Source organism: Phyllosticta citriasiana, assembly GCF_038021145.1.
Source record: "Phyllosticta citriasiana strain CBS 120426 chromosome Unknown IWZ02scaffold_11, whole genome shotgun sequence".
In the NCBI taxonomy this organism is placed as follows: domain Eukaryota; kingdom Fungi; phylum Ascomycota; class Dothideomycetes; order Botryosphaeriales; family Phyllostictaceae; genus Phyllosticta; species Phyllosticta citriasiana.
Window position 1 is genome coordinate 428,961 of NW_027117288.1, and position 23,795 is coordinate 452,755.

The following is a 23,795-nucleotide window of genomic DNA, read 5'->3' on the forward strand; positions in this document are numbered from 1 at the left end:
TCTCCTCCTCAATCCTACGAAACAAGCCGACATTCAACGGCATGGGCTCACCGAGCCACGTCGCGCGCTGCGTATGGTCTCGCAAATCATCGCCCGTATTGGGATGCACGAGCGCCGACAGCGGACCGCGATGAACAACGAGCCAAGCGACAAAGGCGCCAAACTGCACCGGCGTGAACAGGTTGACTTCGAACATGCCGACGACGTGCGGGCCGATGGGGCGCGGGAAGAGCGCGTAGGTGCGGAGTTCGGGGACTGCACGGGTGGTGGTGGCTGTGCGTCAGAGGGAGGTAAGGGGGGAGGTTTTTTGACTCACATTCTCGTCGTACGCGCTCCCATAGCCGCGTCGCGTATTCGACTTGGGCTGCGTCTGTTTGGTAGAAGTAGATGTGCACGTCGAAGCCGCCGCGCGGGCCGTTGGTGATGGGCGAGGTGAAGACGTCGTAGGCGCTGCTGAGTGCGGCGGCCGGCGGGTTGACGTATGATTTGCCGTCTGCATTGCGCTCGCTGTGTTTACGTGATAAGCATGTGGGAATGAAGGGAAGGTGGGGACGAAGGGTAAGGGAAGGGGGTTGTTGATTCAGGAGGTTAGGTTGGGTGACAAAGGGGTGACGGTTGACGTTTTTCTCCGGGAAGCGGCTGGAGATATTGCTTTAACGGCAAAAAGGATTGAAAGAGAAAATGGCTGTAGGCTATTGTGGATTCTTGATCGAAAAGGAAAAGAAAAATGAGAGTAGAGTAATTGGGAAGACGACGTACTCAGGCAACGGCGGAAGCCCCTGATAACCCTCAAGAGGATCCGGATAAGTGTACAACGACGGGTCCGCCATATTTCTCCCAACTCTTTTCCATGCAAAAAGATTTCAACCTCAAGCTCTTTTTCAAGCAGCTCCCTCTCAGAACTACTCTTGTAGAAAGATCAAAGACGCGAGTGGATATGGCTAAGAAGCAGAAGTTGTAGGAGGAATCAGGTAAGTGCAAGAAGGAATATTGGTATCGATCTTGCGCAACGATGAACAAGATGCTTGATGGGCTGGCTTGTAGTTTAGCAACAAGATATAAAGCCGACAGGCAGTAAGTAGGTCTGGCAGCACGTCAGGCTTGCTTACCTGATGCAATGCGGGAGATAGACGGGCGTTCCCGAAGCCGAGCAGGGCTTGCGCTGTTAGGGACCAAGTCACCAATAATGGATTTGTCAGTCGCGTTTGTGTTTATCTTAATTCCGTAAGAAAGCCGTAAAGTGCAGAAATACAGAATTTGATGTTTTAATAAGCTTTTGGATGCCTCAATGGCCGTGTGCTCTTCAGGATGCAGGTGATGGTCGGTCTTGGTGTGTAGTTGAGTGGATGATGCGGAGGGGTTCCGGGCGGGCTCGGGTGTTTTTCTGCGAGCGCAACCGCTCCGATTAAATGAGGATATTCTTTGCGCTTGAGATTTGCTCTGCAAGTAGAGCTTGATGTTCTCTTCTTTCTTTGAAAATAGACCTATGGCGAAGGCAGATGGCTCTGGAAACGTTTCTCAGTCGTTTGGAGCATTCAGTCAGCGAATCGCACAGACCACGCCATAATTCCGCGACGGAATGATTCCACGCCCTCTCCTCGACCTTTCAGGTCATTCTATTATTCTGCGCGCAGCACATCCGTCAAGGCTTCAGGCGAAGCCGACATCTGCTCATCGAGAAGACTCATCATCGGGAGCGTCAGCGGCACGAATAAGAAACGCCAAAGAAAAAAATATGCATCGCGCTGAGACCGGGCCCGCCGACCAAGTCACCTACGCCTGAGCTTGATCGCACGATGAGCCGCTTGGCGAGAAGCCGCTGCGTTTCGACAGCGAGATAACATGGCAAAAGAACCTAAGGCCGACAAGCTGAAAAGAAGCGCAAGAAACGAGGCAGATACAGTGTTGATGGTCTGAGCTGAGGGCTAAGGGACCATCATGCCACCACCGCCGCCGTAGCAATCGAACGCCTCTTATCCACCTCTCTTACCACCACCATGAGAACGATTCGACTCGTTTTCTCCGTCTGACGCCCGCCAAGCGCATCCTCCCATCCCCGCACTCATGCGCTCCGCCTCCGCCCACCACCGCACAGAGCGCAATGCCCAGCCCTGGGCCGCGGCGTCGCCAAGGCCTCCGCCGAGACGTCATGGGCAAAGCAAGGCTGCAATCAGAGGGCCGTAGATTGACTCGATTCTGCCCTTCCTGATCGGACAAGGCGCCGAAAGGCAGCGGGAAGGCCAAAGACAATGGTAAATTTGTCTCGTCTAGTGCGCTGATGGGGCTCTGGGGGTCCCAGTTTCGTCGCTGTGCTTGTCGACGCTTTGGCCTTTGCTTGGTCTCTGCCAATGATGGCATGGGCTGCAGCTCGCTCGTGCTACCCTGTCTGCTAAGACGCCGTTTGATGCGAGTGAGGCCGCATGTTGAGTTGGACCCAAGACCGGCCAAGCAAGGCCGAGCTGCGCATAGTCACGTTGCGGACAGGGGAGGCTGCGAAGCTGGCGGGTACAAAGTTGAAAGTGGAGCCATTAAAGTCTTGGGAAATATCAGCCGTCTGTTCTCACGCCTGTCCGCTTGTATACCTCGTCTTCGCGTCATAGCAAAGACACAAAAACTGTCGTCAAATTGTTTTTCTGAGAGGCTCGTCATCGCTCGTCCATATATACTGTTGAAAAACGACGTCGTCGTCCTGCGACCATCCACTTAGGTTTTCCTCGAACCTCTCGCTGTTGAAGTACCTCAACCGCAAATCATCATGGATGTCGTCCAGCTCGTCAAGCGTGCCGGTGCTGCCAGCAGCGGGGGAGAAGATCAGTCGCACCGTTTCGTGAACTACCCTTCTATTGGACATGAGCTTGGCGTAATGTTTGGGGGCATGGCCGCAATGCTTCTGAGTAAGTAAACTCGACAGCTCCATCAAGCCTCCAGGAGCAAGGACAAACAGCGACTGATACTTTTCCACAGGTATGGGCCTCTTCTGGATATGGTGGGGGATCAATCTCAAGCGCGAGAACAAGCTAGAGGCCAAGAGGATCGAGGGCTTGAGGCAGAGGGGCATACTGAAAGAGCAGCTGCCTACTTCGTCGAACAAGGAACCCAACAAGACTGGATAGAAAGATACAGAGAATGTTTCGACAAGAATTGGGAATGTGTCTGTATTTGGACGTTGATAAGGCCACCGCTTTAACGTCAATTCGCCTGATTATTTCAAGAGCGTAATTTATTTTTGATCATCATCACGTCTCATATCGAAACAGACCTCGCTCTCACACGAACTATTCCTTGGATTCGCTGAACAGCTTGACAAACGCGTCGGCCTCCTGAGCTCCACCCACAACATAGCGGTCGTTAATGGTGAAGTTTGGTACGCCAGAGATGCCCCTCAGCTGTGCCTGTCTGACCTCTTGATCGACCTCCTTGCCACCCTTGTCACTGCTAAGCCAGTCCTTGACTTCGGCCTCGTCGAGCCCTGCTTTTATAGCCGCTTCCTGCAACACGACGTGGCTGGTGATATCTTTTTCATTCTCAAAGTAGGCCGCGAAGAGCTCTTCGACCACCCTGGTTTGCTTGTTTCTCTGCTTCCCCAGCTCGATCAGCCGGTGCGAGTCGCGAGTGTTGCCCGTCTTGCCACCCCACTTGAAATTGATGCCTTCGAGTTTTCCCATCTGCGTCATGCGCTCTAGCAGGGCTTCCGCCTGTCCGGAAAACTTGCGCTGGTAGCGTTCAAGCTTGTTTTCGCCCACCTTCGGGGCCGTGGGATCAAGGTAGTAGGGCTTCCATGTGATGGCGAAGGTGTCGGACGGGTTTTGAGACTGGTGTTGAGCGATGGCTTTGGAGAGACGGCGGTGGCCCACGTAGCACCATCTGAAGCATTCTTAGTTAGCGACATGAGCGCAATAGGGTGTTGTGTCTCTGCTTGGAACGTACGGGCACACAGTGTCGGAGACAATTTCGATTTTGAAGTGTGTCATTGCGCGTTTGAGAGCCACTTTGGATGATCTTTCTGGGAATTTGCAAGTTGATTCGATTCCGGCGTTTGTTTAGACGAGCTTGAGGAGGTATAGACTGTCGAGAGCTTTGGAAGTTCCAGGAAGCTGTTGTGGCATGCCGTCGATTACCAATCAATCATCGGAAGTCGCCACCGTTGAGATCCGGTGGCTCCCATGACAAAGCTGAGTTCTGAGACAGCGGAAGGGTATCGACATCGTGATGGATAGGCTATAGCGTTTAGGAGGCGTAGCTTGGGAAGAATTAAGCTGGTGTCGAAGTATCAGTAAGGATGCCTGGTATCACGTTGCATTGCCATGGAGGACGTGTGGTGCAAGGAACTGCGGAAATATCGTGGCCGGCCTTGTTCAGCCAGACAGTGACAAAACACCTTGCACGGCAACAACAAAAGCCAGAGGGTAGACGCGATGTATTCTTACCATTGAACGAGCCGAGAAGAAAGCACTCGAGTCATCTTGCTCTGGACTACTGAGGAGCATTCAGACATCTGTCAAGGATGATGACAAGGAGAATTCAACTCATCTGCCGTCATCCGCAACACAGTAAGCCTCCAAATAACCTCACCCACGACAGCTTCAGGATTCAGAATAGGCTATGCACAATTTTTCGATTTTTCTTGGTTCCTTTCAAATTATCGTTTCTGCTGATGATGCAGCCGATCGCAAAGGGCGGCACTGGACCTGACCGGCACATGCAGGTTTCGTGTGCCTTGCTCACTGATCGGTTTCTTAAACATCGAATTTTCGCCTGTGCCACTCGAAAAGCCCATCTTCAACTCGTTTTCCTTGCATTTGCGTGCGGCGTCACGGATTTTCCTCGACTATGCGTGTTCCTCTCCATCGCCTGTGGCTACTCCCTTTGATTTCTGGCATCGCCTGGTTTGTTACTCATTTGTCATTGTTATTAAGATGGGTTGCACGAGGTCTCCCAAGGTACCCCGGCCAGAGCAACCCTTGTGTTGCCTTCATATCAGATATCGCCGCGTTCGACATGAAGCCCATTTTTCTTGGTGCTTGCATCACAGCCGTCGCCTTCATTGGAACAGTGTGTGCCGTCCACTTTGCACGCTATGATCACCGTATGTACGGCATCGACGATTTCTGGTACAAAAAATGGACATCGGTGCTTGCCATGGTCTCCGGAGTAGTCGCCGGACTTGGGCTGGTCCTGTTGGCCATCATGGACACCTTTCGATACCACGAGGAGCACCGTGTCCTATTGCGTGTGTGTTTTTCGGGACTGGCGCTATCGGCTTTGTCGACGACGTTGGTGTACTTTGACCAGACGAAGAGGCCTTCTCCTTTCCGCCTGCTGCGGCTTTAGTACGGATCATCCCTGCTCCAGTAGCATCTGCTAACCACGTAAAGTTGCTCTGCGAGTGCCACTATAGTGGCGATTGAGGTGGTTCTAGGCGTTTTTTTCACGGCGCTCATGTACATCTCGTTCTGGAGAACTGCCGGTGTTCTCGAGTGGGTAATGGCGTTCATTGGCTGCCTTTACATGCTAGGCTTTGTGGGATTTGTTGCGTAAGTTGGCCTGGCCATGCCGTCCTGTGGGCTGAAAGCTGCTGACATGATCATCAGGGCTCCGCCAGAAGGGATTGATGCTAGAGAGCGTGACCCTCTACTGCAAGAGCCGGCAGGCAGCTCTGTCTAGACCGGTCGCTGGTGTGAAGGTAGACTCAGGAAAAAAAGGAACTTTGTTTTCAATCGCATCTTTCCCAATGTCACTTCTAGGGCTCACACCGAGTGTTGTAAACCATAGCAGCACACTGGGCGCGGCAGTGTTAGAGAATTTCTTTGACATCCATTGTGGACTGAGCCCGTGGATTATCCAAACATTGTGACCAACATACCAGTCTCACGCTGGGACGGGGATTGACAAAGATGCAAACCTCAAGATGGCAAATGCAGCGTTGCCAAAAACGGACGACGCAGCGTGGAGTCCCCAAAGCGGTGATGTGACAAGATGTGGGGGATCACGCGGTGGATTGGTCGACGATGACGAAGTTGAATAGTCGGTTCCTCATCAAGAATGCCAGATGACGCAACGAAGAGGCCAGTCCTGGATACTTTTTCTAGCCCATAAGAGTTTGACGCAGGCGTGGGGCGTAGTGTGCCACTTGTGACCTGGGAGACGGAAAGGAAAACGAGGCACGCGAACCAGCAGAAAGCAAAGCCAACCCCCCACCTTGGTCTCGAGAGACAAAGTTGACTCGAAAAGAGAGGCGATAGTTGTGCATCGGTGGATGGAGGGGAAACCTAGGAGCCATCCGACGCAAATCCCCCGGCACACCGGTGATCCTGGCAGTTTGGACTGAGCCCGACGGGACGCGAGCTCGAGCTCGAGCCAGCAACCTACGTCAACCCGGCCTAGGCTTAGTGAGGTTGGTTGAACTTCGACTCTCGAGCCAGCCCGCCTGTTTCTTCCAACTCCAACAACCTCCCTATGCTTCCACCTTGTCCTCCCTCTACCTACTGCTCCTCCTCTGGCAGCACTGCCCCCACGCTGCCTGTTCTGGACCCTCGCCGCATCTGCGTCCTTTGACGCCCGCAACTCCCAATGGCGTCCAACGACCGATCTGGTGAATCCTCGTCGGCTTCAACGGTGCCCGCCACGTCAAACCCTCTGCAGCCAGCGATACATGTCGCCCAGCCATCCTCTGAAACAGCTCCACAATCGTCTCGCGACGCTTCTGCTCCAACCGCGCCCAAGAAGAAGAGAAACCGCGGTGGAAAGAAGAGGAGGAGGCGCCAGTCTTTTGCTGCCCCGCCATCGGACCACGATGCTCATTCCGATGCGCCTGAACCTGAAAGACCATCGCTGGTAGATGTAAACAGACAAAAGGCGGCGACCAACAGCTTCTATCGTCTGGGCCAAAACAGGAGCAACACGAGCCTGGAGAGCGAGGCGTTACTGGATCATCGGTGAGTACTCCGATCCACCCTTTGACCTTGTCTTTATCCATCTAACTTTGTTAGCGACCAAGGACCGTTGCCAGTCCGACGCTCGAGCGTCATGCAGGCCAACTTTTACAGCCCTCGGGCCACCCTGCCCTTCAACCGCAACTCTCCAGTTCATCGACAGTCCCAAGCCTACCCCTTTCCCGTTCGACGGGCGGATACTAGCAGGTCTAAGCAATCTTGGACTGGTAGAGCCCTTGAAGAGGAAGTTGAAGAAGATAGTGTGGACGATCGCACTCCTTTAATCAGGAGGAACAGCCCTAAATTCAACACCAATGGGTTTGGCGGGATAATTGGCTCGTCCCCAGGACTACGCTTCAGCGAACGACCTCGAAGAAAATCTACCACGTCGCGAGAATCCGACTCGACCAGGAAGAGGCCTGGCTCTAGGCCTGGCCCCAACCAGCACAAACTACTTCCCGGAGACGACTATGACATCAACAATCCTCCATCAGTACCAACGAGTCCCAATTTGGAACCGGACCTAGGTTTTGACGATGTAATGCTCACTGGCGACCTTGACAGACAGAGATCTCGAGACTCGGATCATCGACCAAATCGCGATATCTTGATCGACATTGACGAAGATGACGCAAACCATGGTTATCACTCCGACCACTCGCAAACAGATGCACTTCGTCCTTCTGTTGAGCATCCAGCGGAGAAGGATGTATGCTTTCCAGCAGACCTCATGTCTGAATTTGGCCGGGAGGAATATGCCCACTACACAGAGGGCGCTGCGAGAGGCCGTCGAAGGAGAAAGAAGCCATGGCCAAATCTCAACGTGCTGGCGGAATGGGCTGCAGAGGAGAAGGAGCAAAGAAGCATTGAAGGAATCCGCGCACGCAAAGTCAACGAGCCTTTGTTGGTTGACGGACGACTCCGGCCACAAAAGAGGGTGTGGCACCGTGAAGACGACGACGCGCCCTTTAGATTCACATACTTCAATGAGGAATTCCAGAGCACCCTCCACAGTCATACTCTGTCGGAACTGCTCCAGGAAGGACAAACTTTCCGCGACTTATTCATTCCCGAACCCCCGGTTCTTTCCGATGACAGTTCCTCCGAGGATGAACCAGAACCTCTCTCAAAGGTGCCTTCCCAAGTCATGGGCGGTGACAGGAGATTACAATCTCCTGGTGGGGAGTCTCTCCGGAGGCAGAGTTCCAGACTCAGCAACCACAAGACCCACTTGTCTGGAGACCAAACCGGCCAGACCACGCCAAACCATTCTATAACCCCGCAACAAAAAGAAAAACGATTTGGAGCGCGCCCAGTCTTCTGGCTCGACGTCATGTCGCCAACAGAGGCTGAAATGAAGGCTCTGACTCGGACCTTTGGCATCCATCCGCTGACACACGAGGACATCATGATGCAAGAAGCTCGAGAAAAAGTTGAACTTTTCCACAATTACTACTTTGTCAACTATCGCACTTTCGAACAAGACAGCAACAGCGAGGACTTCATGGAACCCATGAACATTTACTTCATCATCTTCCGCGAAGGCGTAATCAGCGTCCACTTTTCAATGACCCCTCACATGGCCAATGTACGACGTCGGATTCGTCAGTTGAGCGACTATCTGATACTCAGCTCTGACTGGATCGCGTATGCCATCATCGACGATATCACAGACGCTTACGCACCTCTAATCCAAAGCATTGAGGACGAGGTTGACGAGATTGACGATGCAATCCTTCGACTGCACAATCCCGAGGAAACCACGTTGAACAAGCCCAAGGGCATCAAGTCCAAGGAAGACATGGAGAAGAAGTCTGAAATAGGCGACATTTCTACAGGAAATTCGGGAGGAAACATGCTCCGGAGAGTTGGAGAGACGAGGAAGAAGGTCATGGCCTTGTACCGGCTGTTGGGCAACAAGGCCGATGTCATCAAGGGTTTCGCGAAAAGATGCAACGAGCAATGGGAGGTGGCTCCCAAGACTGAGATTGGGCTCTACCTGGGTGATATTCAGGATCACATTGTGACCATGACGGGCAATTTGAGCCATTACGAAAGGTCAGTATCCTCATGCCCGTCTTACTAGTAGTGCTGAGCTGACTCGTGTCCAGCCTTCTTTCCCGCGCCCATGGAAACTACCTGGCTCAGATCAACATTCGCATGAATGAGCGCGCCGAGCAAACCAACGACGTGCTGGGCAAATTGACTGTCCTCGGCACCATTGTGCTGCCCATGAACATTGTCACGGGCATGTGGGGCATGAACGTGCTCGTACCCGGCCAAGACGTCGACAGTCTCTGGTGGTTCTGGGGAATCACGGCATTCCTAGTCCTCTTTGGAGTGTCGTGCTTCTTCATCTGCAAAAGGTACCTGAACATGGTCTTCTTGTAGCGCCTTGTGTCTTACGATACCCCCCTTTCGCGATGCTTGCAATTTACTGCGGATTTTTAGATCTTTTCATGACGGCGTGGTGGGTAGATCTTGATTATGCGTGCATATTGTCCGGTTTCACTCTGTCTGATGCAAACTAATTTCTCTTAGGTACTACAAAATTGTTTAACTCGAGCAGAAGTAATAGATGGAAAGGTCTGCAAAAAGCAGGAGTCGGTTGGGCGGGTTGGCTGCGGATGCATGGGGTTGGAACTTGGATAGATTTGGATTCACGGGGTGTTGTATTGATCCAGTCGTCATGTCATTCTAGAAAAATAGAACGCACAAAGCGTCATAGGGAAGCAGTTGAGAATGGCATCATCATCCTCGACTTCATCTCTGCCACAATGGCGTCAGAAGGGGACCCACGGCTGCAATGGCTCTCGCCAGCTCTTTCCACCTTTCAGGCCACCGCAACAGATACAGGGTCGCCGCACGGGTCTTTGGCCTGTGTTGCGGTTACGAGAGCGAGCCCATCATCCACTTCCCAGCCACAACTCGACAACTCCGTGGGATGCTCGAGCCGCACACTGTCCAATGGCGCCCTGCACAGCCTCAGTCGTCGCCGCGACCGCTGATTCCGCATCGTCTGTTTGATGTCAGTCAAGTCGATTCAATCGAGTAATGGCCCCAAAAATGGAGCTGGTGGTGGCCGTATCGGCAGGGACCGAGCGGTGAAGGGGGCCCCGCCAACGGACGGGCCGTCGAATGCACAGGTCTAGAGTTGGCCGCCAGCTATATCTACAGTCGGGACGTCACCAATGCCACCGAAGAGCCACACTTCCTCTGCCCTCTCCGAGCCTCAGGCGCCCTCCTCTGCATCTAGAACCTTCGTCGAGAAAAAATCTGACAAGATGTTTGGCTTTGGCAGCGAAGAAGCCACCAAGCTCGAGGTCGAGAACATTGACAAGACCTTTTCGGGCAAAAGCATCGGTATTCTATAAAGCAGCCGTTCGATCCTTTCTCACCTGCTGACGGCCGACCCAACCAAGATCTGATTTCCCAGCCGCTGGGCTCCGAAGTCCTCGCCGTTTCCGACGAATGGTTCGCCGCAGCCGAGAACCTGATCAACCCCAAGGCGCCCATCCGGCGGCCGGGCGTCTTCACGCACGCCGGAGCCTGGTACGATGGCTGGGAGACGCGTCGGCACAACCCCGAGGAGTTCGACTGGGCGGTGATCAAGCTGGGCGTGGCCAGCGGCAAGGTCAAGGGCGTCGAAATTGACACGGCCTTTTTCGACGGCAACCATGCGCCGGAAATCGCCGTGCAGGGCTTCTTCGCCGGAAGCAACGAGGAGGCCGACGAGCTGGTCAAGGACCCCGAGTTTGGCGGGTGGGAAACCATTCTGTCCAAGCAGGAGTGCGGACCCAGCCAGCGTCACGGCTGGCTGCTGGCCAAGGAGACGGAAAAGGCATACACGCACGTGCGCCTGCAAATGTTTCCGGACGGCGGCATCGCGCGCTTCAGGCTCTTCGGGTCGGTCGTGCCCGTCTTCCCCGAGAGCTTCGACACGGCCTTCGACCTGGCGGCGGCCGTCAACGGCGGCGTTGCCATTTCCTGCTCCGACCAGCACTTTGGCACCAAGGACAACCTGCTGCTGCCGGGCCGCGGCGTCGACATGGGAGACGGCTGGGAGACGAAGCGCACGCGCGGCGAGCACATTGACTGGACCATTGTGCGGCTGGGCACGCCGGCAGAAATCGAGCGCATCGTCGTCGACACGGCGCACTTCCGCGGCAACTTCCCCAAGCAGGTCCAGATCTTTGCGGGCGAATTCCAGCAGGACCCCGGCCACGATGACGCCGGTTGGGTCGAGATTCTGGAGCCCATTGGCACCGGCCCGGACCAGGAGCACGAGTACGACGAGGAGGCCCTCAAGGATGTCAAGGTCAAGGCGTACTCGCACGTCAAGCTGGTCATCATTCCCGACGGCGGCGTCAAGCGTCTGAGGGTGTTTGGAAAGAGGAGGGCTTGGTAAAGCTGGACGGAGTAAGTGGACGAGCATAGGGAGATACCCGGTGTGAAATTCATTTTTTGCAAACCAGTCGACATGATCATCATGTGGAAGTGATGGCGGCCATCGACGTGCGCAGCACATCCCCAGCGCAGCCTGAGTTGGATCCTTTCCAATGCCTGCAAGGTAAGTCATTGGACAACAAACTTTTCCCTTCTCCTCATGTGAATATCAAAGTCTGGGACCAATTGAACCGAGCTGGAAACATTTCCTCGATGCCATCCCGGTTATACGGTCCCTAGAAGAAAACTGCATGTTTTACAGGTCGTTCAGCTGCCTTTGTACCCAGCGGATGACTTTACTTTCATGCTGACATGACATGAATCCTTTCCTCCGGCTTCTCGGACTGCGATGGAGACTCATGTAATTTGACGATGGTCAAGTAATACAAACCAGTTATGTGTATATGATAGAAGCCTCAACGTCCCAAAAACATGCAATGCCGACTCCGTGCAGCCAATCCTCTCGTTCTGCACAGGCAAGCTAAGTAGGCACCTGGGAAGAAAAAGGCAGTAGTATTAGGCTACTGCCACAACTGTCGTCTCGTCTTGGGCATGCGTCGTTTCAGCTGCGTCTCGCGCGCCGTCCCGCGTTCCCCGTCTTCCATCTGCCTGCCGCATGGCCTGCCGTCTCGCCAATCCGATCACGGACGGCGCAAGAAGCGAATCTCGATGGGAAGATTCAGACACTTCGGTCTTGCCAACTCGGTGCTTGACGCTTGCAACTAAACAGAGATTGAGCCCCAGACGCGCTCCCGTGCAGCTATTGGCCGTTCTCACCAGGTGGTCCTCCCGCAACCCCAGGCAGACAGGCATCCTTGGGCTGGCTGGCCCGCTGGCACACGAAATGCAGCCCGACCCCTCGCTACTGTGCATCTACCTACCCGTCCCTCTAGCACAATTTTTCCCTTTACATGATTTGCATAAGAAGCCCTCCCGCCCTCACAGACGTATGTCGCTACCATGCGGGACCCCAACGATCCGAGCCGGCCTCCACTAAACACCTGCCCTATGCCGTTGCTGCTCGGCTGATGCATCGTCCCCAGAGCGAGTTTGCTCTTACCCCTCTGGTTTTTTTTTTGGTTTTTTTTTGGAGTGGAGTAGGAGTAGATGAAAACGGTATTTTCCGCTCTCCATTCTAGAATCGAGTGGATGAGAGGCGTCTTCCAACGTTGTTACATTACAAGTGACGGTTTTTCTTGTCCTGTGCGGTTTGATGTCTTTTTTGGGTGGCGGTGTTGTTGGATGGGTTATGGTGTGAACCATTGGCTTACTTCTTTGATTGCTGGGAAATTGAAAGAGGGTTTCGGCTGAAGTTGAAGAGTCGAGAGGTGTTTGATTATAGAACAGAGCCCAAAAGAGCAAAATGTGTGCACGGGCCATTCGATGCTACTCGTGCCCCGCGTTGATTGGCGGCCGGAGATCTGCTTATCGATAAGGACCCCTGCCCATTTTTGCTTGGGAAAATCCGAGGAACCACACTCGGTCTTCCACCTCTCACCAGCACACCACGCTCTCTCCACCGTCGCTCTCTCCGCACCGCAAACGCCGTCGCTACCTCTTAATCTCGTCCCACGTTCCTCACGAGCCACACAGAAGCACACTCGAGACCAAGGCGCGCCCCACAACCACCACAATGCCCAAGGCGGTAAAGGCAAAGAAGAACTCGGCCGGCGGCAATGCGCCGTATGCAGCCAACGCAGCGGCCAAGACGAAGGCTTCCAATTCGATTTTCAAAATGAACACGGACCTGGGACAGCATATTCTCAAGAATCCGGGCGTGGCACAGGCGATTGTTGACAAGGCGGATTTGAAGCAGAGTGATGTAGGTGCTCCTGTCCTCCCCCGAGCATTTAGCGAGGCATACTGACGAGTGCAGACGGTGCTCGAAGTGGGACCGGGAACAGGTAACCTGACGGTCAAGATACTGGAAAAGGCGAAAAAGGTTGTGGCGTGCGAAATGGATCCGCGCATGGCGGCCGAGGTGACGAAGCGCGTGCAAGGGACGCCGATGCAGAAGCGACTCGATATACTGCTGGGCGATGTGATGAAGACGACGCTGCCGTACTTTGACGTGTGCATCTCCAATACGCCGTACCAAATTTCGTCGCCGCTCACGTTCAAGCTCCTGGCAACGCAGCCGGCGCCGCGCGTGTGCATTCTCATGTTCCAGCGCGAATTTGCGCTTCGGCTGCTGGCCAAGCCCGGCGACAAGCTGTACAGTCGCATCAGTGTCAACTGCCAGATGTGGTCCAAGGTCGATCACATAATGAAGGTGGGCAAGAACAATTTCAAGCCGCCGCCGCAGGTCGAGTCGAGCGTTGTGCGCATCGTGCCCAAAAACCCGCGACCCCAGATCAGCTACGACGAGTGGGACGGCCTGCTGCGCGTGTGCTTTGTGCGCAAGAACAAGACGCTGCGCTCCAGCTTCTTCGGCACGTCGAGCGTCATGGACATGCTCGAGGCCAACTACCGCACCTTTTGCGCCCAAAACGACATTGCGCTAGACGACGGACCCGCGACAGCGACCGAAGACACCAACATGGATATGGAGCAAGACGAGGACGAATGGAAGGGCATTCAAGACGGCGACGCCAACGACATGGACGTTGATGACGACGACATGCCCGCTTTTTTCAAGGAGCAAGCGGCCGAAAAGTTTCGCCTCCTCAAGGCCAAGGGACGCGGACGGAAAAAGGGCAACAAGGTGGCAGAGCTGGTGCGCGAAAAGGTGCGCAAGGTGCTCGAGGATGAGACGGCATTGGGAGAGAAGCGCGCGCGGCTGTGCGACGAAGGCGACTTTTTGAAGCTGCTGTACTCGTTCAACCAGGAGGGCATTCACTTCAGCTAGTCTGTTGTTGCTCCTGTGGACATTTGATGTTGGATTCAGCGGGCATGGATGGCGTTTGGCATGGTGTAAACGGGCGTTGGAGGACTAATATATGTGAGATACCTATTTTGTTCAATCTGAAATGGACAGCAGCTGGACATCTTGTCACGTTTCGAAGCAGAGAAACGGTGGGCATGGGCTAGGTATGGGACCCAAGTCCGGGTCCGGTCCGGTCCATGACGGGATGAAAGTGATGTTGGGATGACCTGGCGAGATGCGGCAGCTAGTGTAGGGCTGATGAACGACAGTTGACAAGAGGCAGAAGAGTCAGTCAGTGTTTGTGTTGGCTTCGGCAGCCTGGACCGTGAATGGCGCAAGTGACGAAGAGACCAACGTAATCGGGCTGCGTGTCGCCTTTCATCGATTGAGTACATGTGCGCGGTTGGGTGAGTCACGATGGCGAGTGGCAGCCCTCACCCTCCATGTCGGACGCGGACGCGGACGCGGACGCAGACGCAGACGCAGACGCAGACCCCAAATGGCTGCTGAGCAAGCATCTTGTTGACTTGATGCGTGGTGTAGGTGAGATGGACGATAGGTCGTGGATGCGCGACTTTCTGGGCGAGCTGCGTGACACGACGACAGGGGTGCAGCTGTTGATACTCGACCTCGACCTCGACCTCGACCTCGACCTTCTCCCTCGTCGCTGTAAGTGTACATACCACCAACACGATGTAAATGGAAGTTGACAAGATTCAATCGAGTCACGCCGGATTGATCGCGGGCGCATCATCATGGCAACACGACAAGTGAAACGCCGTGTGGAACTCCGTCCCGTCCCCGCCATGCGCCAGGTGCGTCGCCAGCCAATCCGCCGTCAAAGCCTCATGTATCGTCCGGGGCCCTGGCCTCTTGACCATCGCAACAACCACTTCGCCTCTGATCATCGCCCTCCCCACCTGGTTGATGTCTTTTTCCCTTCCACTGCCTCGACCCTCTCCGCCCGAGCCAACGAGCCAACGAGCACTATTTAATCCGCCGCTCCCCACGACCGACTCCCTCCCTCCCTTCGAGCCCTCCCTCGCTGCGCTTTCGTCGTCGTCCATCTCAAGGCCTCCAGCCCAGCGCGCGTCGCCGCGAAGCTCCCACCGCGTCGTCCCACACCCCGCCGCCGTCTTCGTCCACCGACCGCGCCCGCCGCGTCGCAATGGCTCAATGTTGAAGCCTGAGCCCGTAGAGCCTGGGATGCCTTTGTAGCCGCCCTCATGGCGGCTTTTGCCCAAGCTACTCCGACGCCCGCCGCGGTTCCCACGCGCACACGAGCACCCTCGCATACCAAGCTTCTGCCCGACGGCCCTTGCAACCATCGCAACACTGATCTCGGCCCCAATGCCCCCGTCTGCGGCTGCCAGCGCTTCTGGTGCAATGACAATACCACGGTTGGAGGACGACCGGTAGAGATTCCATGGTGTGTTTGTGGCCACCATGCCTGCTTCCATGCTGCTGGCGACCCGCCTCCGGCCTCGGCCAGCTTCCACCTCGAGAACCCTGCGCCATCGCAGGCGACGGGCTTTGCTGGGAGACTGGCCTTGGCCGACACAGGCGCACAGAATCAAGGTCGTCATGGACCTGTAGATGGCTCGCAGCCAGACCCGGTTTGGGATGCGTCCAAGGCGGGCTGGCAGATACCCGCGACGCCTACAAGAAGAACATCAGGCAGTGACCCGGTCAGGAACGCGCCACAGCCGCCCGTTTGGCCGACGAGCCCCCAGGTGGGCTTGGTTGGAGCCAACCCGTCTCCTCTCCCGAGCATTCCCTCCATCTGCCGTCTCGGGTCGAGCGATCTTCGTCTCTTCAACAATCCAAACAATTCCATGAGTACCGAGGTTGTACCCTCACCTGTCCTTCCCGGGATGGGCATGTCGATGCATTCCACGACCGAGGAATTGAACAGGGTTCTTACGACACCGACGTTTGCTGGCGCTGGCTTTCATAGGACCCTGGAACCGCACAAATGGCGCGAAGCTTCATTGGACCCAACGATCCAAGACTCGACGGATGGCGAGAGCACGCGACCTAGACCCAGCCCCAGTCGGACCTTTATGGCCCAGGTCCTTGCCCGGCGGACGGCTCAAAATTCTGGTGCTCCTCGTCCAGTGCCGCAAGTTTTTGACGAGGCTGCTCACAGTGCCACCGAGCTTGCGACAAGCCTGGAGAATACGCCCGACTTGAGGTCGTTCGATCACAACATGCAAGAGACTAGGGATATGATAAGCAATCTTTGCGAGAGCCTTGCCGATGTAGAAAAGCGGGACGACCCCATTGACATGAAAAGAGAACCTCGTGATAGTCCTGAACCGGAAAGCGTCCACGCAAGCCAAAACAGCCGAACCGAGTCCCTTACTACATCGTTGCGCAACATACCACTGATCCTGCAAAGGCTGGCACCTCATCTCAATCACTTGCACCAGCATTTGACGTCTTACCCAAACGTCTCGACAGACATACGGGACATACAAAGTCGCGTCCTCTCTCTAGAAAATGCATCTTTTCAACACATACCACCAGACGAGATTTTGGAGAAGTTTGAGAATTTTGATGTCCGCCTACTTGAGCTGGAGCAACGGGTGAAAGACTACTTTGCGGAAAATGACTTTGAAGGTAGCAGTAAAGACAGGCTTGTCGGCAGCGACGCGTCGGCACATGACCCTGAGGATGCGATCCGCCGTCTTGATGAGCTGGAGTATAGAGTCGACAATTTGGAGGCTATTCAGCCCTCGCCCTCGAACCCTTGGGAGATCGAAGTCGTCTTGCTGCCCTGGGGCAAGGACCTCAAGGGCATCTGGTTTTCCGCTCCCGAGTGGGAATCGGGCATCTTTGCCAGCTCGCAGTCTTCAGAGGACAGGGCACAGTCCGTTAGCAGCTTGTCGTCAATCAAAGCTCCGCCACAGCTACTAAGCGCCGAGCACTTTGAAAGAGAGGCCATGGATCAGAGTTCCAACACCTCCCACGAATCCGCCTTCCTAGAGGAGTGGTATCCCAGGGCATGCGGCCGCGGCAGTGTCCCCTTCAAGCGTTTGGAGAGCCGGGGTTTTGTGCGCAAGGTGCAAATCAAAGAGCCTGGCGCAGGACACATTCAGACGAGGATTTGTGAAGAGTTTGACTTTTTGATAGATCTCGTCAATACGTCTTGTCGCCCGTTGGAGGAGGAAGACAGCCAAATGTCCAAGGAAGAGGAGGAGAGCCTTGATCTGCATGGGCTGCGTGCTTCTATCCTGCCTTTGAGGAAGAAGAAAAGGGACTCACAGCTGCTTTTTCTGGGAGCTTCGGAACTGGTCACGGCCACGCTTTGGAATGCGCAATTCCTCGCGTCAGGCGTCATGATGCGGGCCAGGGGAGGCGTCAAACGGCTCTACATGACCCATGGCGCTGCGTACAAGCAACTGGAAATGGGCGAAGAAGATGGATGGACATGGGAAAACATCAAAAGGCTCCCGCGATTCCATCCAGGCTCCAACATTTACAACCTTCGAGAGGGAGAAACCGACGCCCATGATGAGCCTTGCTGGGACCATCATCCCAACCTCGATCCGCCGCGCGACACGAAAGCTTCCTTCACTTCAAAACTCAGCCTCCGCACCGGACGTAATCCTTTGCGGAATTCGAGCTCTCCGGGCTCGGATAGCCAAGGAAACGAGTCTTCTGCTTCTCAGGCAACCGCAACCACAAACAATTCGAAAGCTCCCATGACCCCCAAATCTGAGCTCCCAAGCCATGCTAGATCGCTCTATCCGGCTCGTCGCTTCGAGCGCACCTTGTCGGCGCCAATGCCGCACCTCGAAAGACAGCATTCGTACCCGTCCGCATCAAAAAGACGCATGACTGTCTCGTTCAACAGAGACGATGAAGAGGAAGAGGAAGCCAGCCGCTGTGCGTTCCTCGAAACCCGCAAGCGCCGTCGTTTCCAGCATTCGTCGTCTCCCGCTACCGAAGCGCCTCCGTCGTCCAACGCCAGCGCGGACGCGCACAATACATCAGTCGCCATTGTAGGTGCGGGAAAGGCCACACGCGGTGCTTTTGGCTACACGCCGCGCCGCAGCCGCGAGCCATCCAGTCCTCTGCGCAGCCAAGCTACGAGCGCCGGTCCCTTGACGATTTCTGCACATGGTGGTCGCGGCGCAAGCGTCACCAGCGGCGCAGGAGGTCGAGCAGGCTCCGTCGCCGCGGCTACGAGTGCAGGAGCATGCAAAGGTACAGACACGCCAGGAAACGCCGCATACATGACGCCGTACAGCGGCATGGCAGAGGGAGGAGCCTACGACGACGGCTTGCCTGAAGGCGGCGACACTGAGGTCGACAGCAGCGGCGACGAAGACGACGAAATGTCGGATGCGGCAGCCGACAGGGCCGACGACGAGATGAGAGCGGACACCGACGCCGAAATGAAAGAGGACAGACTCGGCGGCGACACCGACTTTGAGGGATGTTCTGGCGCCGACGACTACGACAGCGACCTCGACTCGGACGAAGAGATGGACCTGGTGCGGCACTTTGACAGCGACGGCATGGAATGCGAGTCGCGCGCGCGAGACGTCGTCGCACCGCCGCCGCCTGTCGTGGACGAGACGGACTACGAGGTCTCGATTGACTTTCCGGAACACGATGACGATGACGATGACTTTGATGACGAAGGCGATGGCGGCGGCGGCGGCGGCAGCAGCAGCAGCCTCGTCGATAAAGTCGGCAGCGTCACTGCCGTGTCGCGGACGCGGACGGACGAGGAGCAGGTGCAGCAGGAGCAGGGGCATCATCACAGCGAGAGCAGCGACGGGGAGATTGACCTGGACGACGATGGCGAGAAGGATCTGTACGTTGACCCCTAGACCCATCTGCCGGCGTTTTCTTGATCTTTCTTTCTTTCCCTTGCCCGCCCGCCGTACCTAACGGCAGGCAGCACGTCGAGAAACCTTGTTTGCTAACTTGTCGTCGTCGTCGTCTTGTCTGCAGATGGGTCAACTACCGCTAGCTCATAGAAGCGCCCCTTGCTTCTTCTCCTCCTCCTGAGCAGCCCGACCTAAAGACGTGTCTGGCTGGCTATGTAGCTGGCTGGACCTGCCAACACACCGGGACCGGGCTTGATCGACCGACGACGTACTGACTACCGTTTAGCGACTGACACGCTGAGAGGCTGTGTACGCGGTGTACATAGTGTGTATGTGTACGTGTGGTACACGTGCGTGTGTTTTGTAGATGTGCGTACAATACAGCAGGCCAAGGTAAGAAAGCAAATAAACAAGCAACCGACCAACCAAGGGAAGGGGACGACTCCCGTCTCCTACGCGTCCATCCACTTGTAGAGACACACAATGGCGGGAACAGGAGCAGCGAATCATTGGATTTGAACGAATCGATACACATGAAGGCTTTTTAGATCGAGCGAGCGAGCGAAGAAGGCAAACGGAAGGACGGACGCGTCTTGTATTATACAATTACCTCCTCATACACTCTTCATTCACATCATCCGTCCATCAACCCATCCATCCATGCACCTGGCGGGCTGGCTGGCATTGTTCTCTACCAAGGTATATGTGCCGCCACTACGCTACTCATCAATTTACTGGATAACTTACTCAACCGCTCGCTCGTTTTGCGTCATGATAGTGGGTGGTGCCTACCAATCTGACGTGTTTTACCGCTCGACTAGATGGCGACAGCTGTATATGTACATGCACGCTCTCTTCATTTACATGCGAACTTATGTTGATTGGTATCTATCGGCTCTTATCCTCGCTTCATCCCATGATATCGCTCTGTCCATCATCTTTCTTTTTCTCCCTGGCTGCTAGCTACCTGTAAACCCTTCTTCTTCATGCGCAGCTGTGTCGCGTATACATGGATGCTGTGACGGCTTCAGTGCTCACACACACTGACCTTTTCTTCGTCTTTGTCTCTCTCTTTCACTTTCTCGCCCTTCTTCTCGCTCTAACAAACAATTAGCTAGCAAATCAGCGATTAAACCGACGTATGTTCTCTCTTCTTTCTCATTCTCTTTCCCGCACGCAGTTGGGCAAGCTCGCTCACCGGAGAAGCAAAAGCAAAAGGAGCCACGCAACCGTTCCCGTCTCTCCATCTACCTACCTTACCATCCCCCACCGATCTGCATCGAGCGCCTCCTGCTGTTGTCCTCCCCGTCTTCCTCCACCTGGCCATCTCTCTCCAGCTGCCCATCAACATCATATACACCCGGCACACTCAGCCTAGCCGACGACGACGTCCTCGGCCGCGGTCGTGGAGATTGCGACGGCGGTGGTGGTGGCGGCGGCGGCGGCGTTGACCTGGATCGATCGACGTCGCTTCCGCTCTCGGCACCGCTAGAATTCGTTTCTTCCTCGGCGACCATGACGTTCCTAAGCGCCGAAAGGGTTGGCGAGGTAGCAGCGCGAGGGGGAGGACCTGGAGAAGGGGGGGAAGGCGAGGGAGGAGGAGTGGCAGGCCAGTACGGAGGCCGAGTACGAGGGCGAGGACGTTCGGCGCCGGCTGTTGCATTTGTTTCGCCGTCGTCATCGTCCTTATCAACTTCGACCTCCTCAACCATGTGCCCCTCATCTGGCGCCCGCGCATTGTCGTCAAGTCTGGTAGTATATCCGAGGCCGACGCCTGGCACGGCACCGACGACGGCTCCTCTCCACGCTGCCTCTTCGACTGGACTCAGCCTGCCGCGCTGGCTTCTGCTCCTACTGCGTCCCCTCACACTGTTTGATCTTTCTTGCTCTTCGAACACAGCTGTCGCGACAGCAGGCGATCCGACGGCGCCCCCAACGACGCTCATGCCCGCAACACCTGCGCCATGCACCTCGTGTGCCGGACCGGGACCAAGAAGTGCTGTAAGCGGGCCGAAAGCTGGCGTGAAGGGGTTGGGCGCGCTACAAAAGGGCGGATGGCACGTCGGGTAGGGAAAAGGGTAGTTGTCGCTGTCGCCGCCATACACAAAGCCAGACTCGGGGTCGGGGCCAGGAGAGGGGAAGTCGTTCATTTCGGATGTTGCAAGGGAACTGGCGGTGCTGCGAGGATTGTTGGGCTGTGGAGGGGAAAATGAGGTCCGCGCTTGACGATGCACGTTGTTGCTTGAGATCGATAGGTTGCCGTTGTTAGCTACCGCGGTGCCGCGATTGGGTTTGGGTCTGGTGGATACGTTGCCATTGGATATGGCCGTGGTGTGGCCAGTGTGGAATCCACTGCTGCCGTTGCTGTGAGTACTGTTGCGATTGTCGCCGCTTTCCAGGTCCGACTCGCCTCTTTCTGCGGCGCTGGCCTGATCCTGCAATCGAGGTACGTCAAGAGATAGCGGTGAGGCGTTGAGCTCTTTCAGCCAGCGACGCGTGAAGTCGCGCTTCAGACGAGCCATTTTGCCCAGATCTTCGGCCGGATTATAGGCCTTCGCGTGGATTGTGCGGTCAGGATCGTACCAGCTTTTCACAAGGCGCCATTTGAGGCCATGAAAAAAGCTTCCGCGCGGGTGGATGTTTTGGCGTGGGCCATTCGGCGACCAAAGACGTGGAAACTGGTCGGCAAACTCGTGGAAAAGGTGCTCGTAGGCACCGCGTTGGACAGCCGAGGGTCCTGATTTGTCGCTCATGGAGGAGGCACGCTTGAAGGCAAACAGGATACAAAAGACAAAGATGGAAAGCGGAACCAGGCTGATGAAGTACCACTTGATGGACGGGTTACTGTCAAATGTATCGACGTTCATGCCAAAGAAGCTGACCAGGAACGTCATGGGGAGAAAGATGAACGTGATCCAGCTGAGTCTCCACATGCTGGCATCCATCCGTAGTCCTTGACGTGCGTCGCGAATTTCGACCGACTTGTACATCATGTCACTGAGGTTGCCGGTCGGCTTGATGAGATCCTCCTGGACAGAAGTGGCCAATTTGTCAAAGTCTTCAGGAATGGAAGACAGCCACTCGTCCACGCCTTCGTCTGCAGTGAGCTCCTTCATCATCATGCGCGTCTCCTTGGCAATGTCGAGGTGGAGATAAATCAGCTTCTCCACCTTGAGCCACAAAGAAGAATTCAGCCAAAGTTCCGGGGCGCGAGACTCGTCGGCGGGATTGTCGTAAATCTTGTCCTCCAAGATGCTGACGTGGGTTTCGCAACCGCGCAAGAAGTTCTCCCACGACATTGACAGAGCTTTGAAAACATCCTTGAGCACAAAGTCCATGCACTCTACAGCGAGCTGCTGGTCCGTAGCTTGCTGCTCCTTTTTCAGGTAGAAAGGGAGCCTCCTCCAGCGCGACTCTATCTCGTTCCTTGCCTGGATCAGAGTATCTTCCGGACTCCTGGATTGCGCCTGCTCGAAAATGATGATTGTGTTGCGATTGTCTAGCTCATTCGGCCGTGGGAAATAATCATTGTGTCTTCTTCTTGCTTGTCGTCCATTCATACGCCGCTGGAGACGTATATATTCTTGATACTCTCCCTCGTTGTACGGATCGCGCATATCCAGCTCCTCGGCATCTATCGGAGAGCCCTCATTCTTTTGCACGTACACGCTGAGGCGCTGCACAAAGACGTCGCAGCCGATTGCCGGATTCTCGTCGGCATCGTACCAGTTGAGCTCCATAAATTTGACGCTTTCGTCCGCGGCGCATTTGTTGAACTTGCGCGAACCATAGTGGCGCAGGTAATCGAGGCCAAAAGCGCAGCGGCTGATTCCACGCCATGGGTCGCGTTGGGGTCGAAAGGTACGGCCGTTCAAGACGGGCTTTCCGGCGCGTTGCTGCGGTTTCTCAAATCTGGCCCAGTGGCCAAAGGCGGTACCGATGAGGTCGTCTTCGTGAACCATGTTGTACTTGCGGAGTAGATAGTGCATGGCCCAAGTCGCGTTTTGGCAATGGATGACACGCAAGAGCGACTGGTCGCGCAAAGGCTTGTTGCTGCAAAATGCTCTGAGGTCCTCGATGCGATGGAATTCTTGGGCTATGATTTTGCGCTTCCCATTGCCTGACTGCTCTGTGTGGTGGTGTCAGCAAATTTGCAGCCATTGGAGAGTGAGGGAGGGCATACCTGAGCCGACGTAGTCAATGAGCAAGACTCGGCCATTGTGCCATTCCTTGGGGTCCCAAGCGGTCCTCCATTCGGGACCTGGGCTACGTCTGCGCGAGCGGGGCAAATGGCGATGTTGAGTTTGGTGGGGATTCCGGGCTGAAGCTGTACCTGTACCTGTACCTGTAGTGGGGCTGGCGCCGGCAGGGTGGACTGGGAGAAACGTGGTTAGCTTCGGTCGCAGCCGTGCGGGGATGCAGGCACTTCAGTTGGGGAACATACCGGTGCGACGGTTTTGGCTGGTGTCTTGAACCGAAATCGAGGGCGCTGTGGCTGGCGGCGTCATCGTGGCGGCGGATGGGAGGCTTAGGTTAGGTTCCTTACCTAGCTCACCTAGCTCACCTGGTCGCGACGAGCATTGGATTGAAAAACGTAAATGGAGAGGAGGAGGAAGATGAACAAGATGAACAGGAAGAAGAGGAAGAAGAAGAAGAAGAAGAGGAAGAGGAAAGGCGGCGAGGCAGAGAAAAGAGATGGATTTGTAC

At 55.4% G+C, this 23,795-nt stretch overlaps 9 protein-coding genes across 9 annotated transcripts; 6 read left to right on the top strand and 3 right to left on the bottom strand.

Moving 5' to 3' along the window:
- Window positions 1–10: 10 nt before the first annotated feature.
- Window positions 11–830, bottom strand: IWZ02DRAFT_359561 (DOPA-like domain-containing protein; the record flags this gene model as incomplete). Its single annotated transcript, XM_066764328.1, has 3 exons — window positions 11–255; window positions 317–507; window positions 760–830. Coding segments are annotated over 3 exons (507 nt in total), but the record flags the coding sequence as incomplete, so codon positions are not given.
- Window positions 831–2,755: 1,925 nt separating this feature from the next.
- IWZ02DRAFT_492708 (uncharacterized protein) lies at window positions 2,756–3,113 on the top strand (the record flags this gene model as incomplete). The annotated part of the gene is made up of 2 exons (XM_066769870.1): window positions 2,756–2,894; window positions 2,965–3,113. The coding sequence occupies 2 exons, from the start codon at window positions 2,756–2,758 to the stop codon at window positions 3,111–3,113; spliced, it is 288 nt and encodes a 95-aa protein (XP_066620309.1).
- A 35-nt stretch (window positions 3,114–3,148) lies between these two features.
- Window positions 3,149–4,426, bottom strand: IWZ02DRAFT_458091 (DSBA-like thioredoxin domain-containing protein). Its single transcript, XM_066767987.1, has 2 exons — window positions 3,928–4,426; window positions 3,149–3,864 (listed from the first exon to the last, which is right to left on the bottom strand). Exons 1-2 carry the CDS (start codon window positions 3,969–3,971, stop codon window positions 3,276–3,278), a joined length of 633 nt encoding a protein of 210 aa, XP_066620310.1. The 5' UTR covers window positions 3,972–4,426; the 3' UTR covers window positions 3,149–3,275.
- A 229-nt stretch (window positions 4,427–4,655) lies between these two features.
- On the top strand, window positions 4,656–5,875 carry IWZ02DRAFT_47278 (Frag1/DRAM/Sfk1). Its single transcript, XM_066768976.1, has 3 exons — window positions 4,656–5,330; window positions 5,376–5,534; window positions 5,592–5,875. Exons 1-3 carry the CDS (start codon window positions 4,831–4,833, stop codon window positions 5,662–5,664), a joined length of 732 nt encoding a protein of 243 aa, XP_066620311.1. The 5' UTR covers window positions 4,656–4,830; the 3' UTR covers window positions 5,665–5,875.
- Window positions 5,876–6,330: 455 nt separating this feature from the next.
- IWZ02DRAFT_458097 (magnesium transporter ALR2) lies at window positions 6,331–9,710 on the top strand. The gene is made up of 4 exons (XM_066767988.1): window positions 6,331–6,935; window positions 6,990–8,990; window positions 9,044–9,298; window positions 9,474–9,710. Exons 1-4 carry the CDS (start codon window positions 6,571–6,573, stop codon window positions 9,490–9,492), a joined length of 2,640 nt encoding a protein of 879 aa, XP_066620312.1. The 5' UTR covers window positions 6,331–6,570; the 3' UTR covers window positions 9,493–9,710.
- A 319-nt stretch (window positions 9,711–10,029) lies between these two features.
- On the top strand, window positions 10,030–11,623 carry IWZ02DRAFT_47283 (galactose-binding domain-like protein). The gene is made up of 2 exons (XM_066768977.1): window positions 10,030–10,295; window positions 10,355–11,623. The coding sequence occupies exons 1-2, from the start codon at window positions 10,124–10,126 to the stop codon at window positions 11,338–11,340; spliced, it is 1,158 nt and encodes a 385-aa protein (XP_066620313.1). The 5' UTR covers window positions 10,030–10,123; the 3' UTR covers window positions 11,341–11,623.
- A 1,252-nt stretch (window positions 11,624–12,875) lies between these two features.
- IWZ02DRAFT_501273 (dimethyladenosine transferase) lies at window positions 12,876–14,608 on the top strand. The gene is made up of 2 exons (XM_066770274.1): window positions 12,876–13,200; window positions 13,255–14,608. Exons 1-2 carry the CDS (start codon window positions 13,012–13,014, stop codon window positions 14,224–14,226), a joined length of 1,161 nt encoding a protein of 386 aa, XP_066620314.1. The 5' UTR covers window positions 12,876–13,011; the 3' UTR covers window positions 14,227–14,608.
- Window positions 14,609–15,355: 747 nt separating this feature from the next.
- On the top strand, window positions 15,356–19,265 carry IWZ02DRAFT_47434 (uncharacterized protein). The gene is made up of 2 exons (XM_066768996.1): window positions 15,356–19,072; window positions 19,213–19,265. The coding sequence occupies exons 1-2, from the start codon at window positions 15,471–15,473 to the stop codon at window positions 19,229–19,231; spliced, it is 3,621 nt and encodes a 1,206-aa protein (XP_066620315.1). The 5' UTR covers window positions 15,356–15,470; the 3' UTR covers window positions 19,232–19,265.
- A 1,079-nt stretch (window positions 19,266–20,344) lies between these two features.
- IWZ02DRAFT_435293 (uncharacterized protein) lies at window positions 20,345–23,596 on the bottom strand (the record flags this gene model as incomplete). Its single annotated transcript, XM_066766430.1, has 3 exons — window positions 20,345–23,217; window positions 23,272–23,463; window positions 23,533–23,596. 3 exons carry the CDS (start codon window positions 23,594–23,596, stop codon window positions 20,345–20,347), a joined length of 3,129 nt encoding a protein of 1,042 aa, XP_066620316.1.
- Between the last annotated feature and the right edge of the window lie 199 nt (window positions 23,597–23,795).